Below are 1,876 nucleotides of genomic sequence, written 5' to 3'. Positions count from 1 at the left end.
CCAGCTTCTTGGATTATTTGCTCAGCATACAGGTTGAGTAAGTACAGTGAAAGAATACAACCCTGTCACACACCTTTCCTAATTTTAAACCATTCAGTGTTCCCATGTTCTGTTCAAGCAACTACCTCTTGGTCTATGTACAGGTTCCTCTTGAGCACAATTAAGTGTTCCAGAATACAAATACTTCACAATGTTGTTCATAGCTTGTCAAGATCCACACAATCAAAGGCCTTTGCATAGTCAATAAAGCACAGGTAAACATCTTTCTGGTATTCTCTGCTTTTAGCCAAGATCCATCAGACATCAGCAATGATAAACCTCGTTCCATGTCCTCTTCTGAATCTGGCTTGAACCTCTGGAAGTTCTCTGTCAATGTATACTTACAGCCATTTCTGTATTACCTTTAGTAAAACTGTACTCGCATGGGATATCAAAGAGATTGTCCGGTGATTTCCGTATTCCGCTGGGGCACCTCTCTTTGGAATGGCACAAATACAGATCTCTTCCAATCAGTCGGACAGATAGTTGTCTTCCAAATTTATTGGCAGAGATGAGTGAGTGCCTCCTGTGCTGCTTCACTTTCTTGAAAGTGGCTGGTGGGCTCAAACCATCAATCTTTTGGTTAGTAGTCCAATGTTTAACCCACTGTACCACAGTGGTTATTGTTGTTAAGTGCCATTCAGTCAGCTCTGACTCACAGTGACCCTATATAGGGTTGCCAAGGAGCAAATGGTGGGAGAAAGATCAGGCCGTCTGCTTCCATAAAGATTGAGAGCCTTGGAAACCCTATGGGGCCTTTCTACTCTGCCTTATGGTGTTGCCTGAGTCATCCTCTACTTGAAGGCAGTGAGAATGTTGTTTCTGTGTCCCATCAAGCTGATGCTGACTCAGAGTGACTCTACAGGATACAGTAGGACTGCCCCACGGACTGTCATCTTTACAGAAGCAGATAGCCAGGTTTGTCATCCATGGACCACTACATGTGTTTGAACCACGAACCTTTCGGTTAGAAGCCAAGCGCTTAGCCAAGTGCTACCAGGCCTCCTTATGAAGGTGGAAATTATTCATATTTGCAGTGATCTACCTTTTCCCACAGTGACTGAGTCTTCACATCTTCAAGTAATACTGGAGACTTAACACTGGATTTGCTTGTGACTTCTGCAGCTTTTAAGAACAAGTAAAAAAAAAACATGAAGCATTAAAGATAAATCAAAATATAAGTTATACATTTAGATAAACACTGAAAATAGGCCCTACTGTTATGGTATTTATACATTTACACTCAAGCTATGCAAAATATTCACAAACAAAATATATATTGCCATTGCAAGTAAGCATTTATGTAAAAATCTTCAAATTAATTAGAACTAGATTGGTGGAATTATGAAATTTTTACTAAAGATTATTACCTGGAGTTTGTATTTGAATACTTCATTCTGAAAACCCAGGGTCAACAACCCTCAGAAATCTTATAACTATCAAAGGTTTGAGGAAATTCTTAGACTGAATAACACAGCAATGGAACACTTACAAGTTCAGTAAAACTTCATTAATGCCTGGGGCTTGAAAAAGTTTGTGGAAAATGGAATTAAAAGATAATGGAATGAACTTTTGGAAGCCTCCTCATATAAGTTAGATTTGATTTATTTTTAAGAAACTTGAGATGAATAGCCAGTAAAGGAAACAGAATTCAATGTCAGCAATAAGACTCTGGAACCTAGTACAAATTCCCTATATACTAGCAGCTGTTATTCTTAAGTGCCATAGAGTCAGTTCTGACACCTAGTGACCTGGTATAGGGTTTCCAAGAAGTGGCTACAATAACAATAAAAATGCAAATGGGGAGAATTTTTTTAAATTAACAATAGGGAAAAAG

At 38.8% G+C, this 1,876-nt stretch overlaps 1 protein-coding gene across 1 annotated transcript in view; it reads right to left on the bottom strand.

The window, feature by feature from the left end:
• POLN (polymerase (DNA directed) nu) overlaps positions 1 to 1,876 on the bottom strand; it is a 243,508-nt gene that overhangs the window by 194,373 nt on the left and 47,259 nt on the right. Inside the window, 1 exon segment of the mRNA XM_006874123.1 lies at positions 1,085 to 1,164. Coding sequence (XP_006874185.1) covers positions 1,085 to 1,164 — 80 coding nt within the window.

The sequence above is a fragment of the Chrysochloris asiatica genome, unplaced genomic scaffold (genome assembly GCF_000296735.1).
Source record: "Chrysochloris asiatica unplaced genomic scaffold, ChrAsi1.0 scaffold00262, whole genome shotgun sequence".
Taxonomy (NCBI): Eukaryota; Metazoa; Chordata; class Mammalia; order Afrosoricida; family Chrysochloridae; genus Chrysochloris; species Chrysochloris asiatica.
This window is presented reverse-complemented; position numbering and strand designations above follow the sequence as displayed.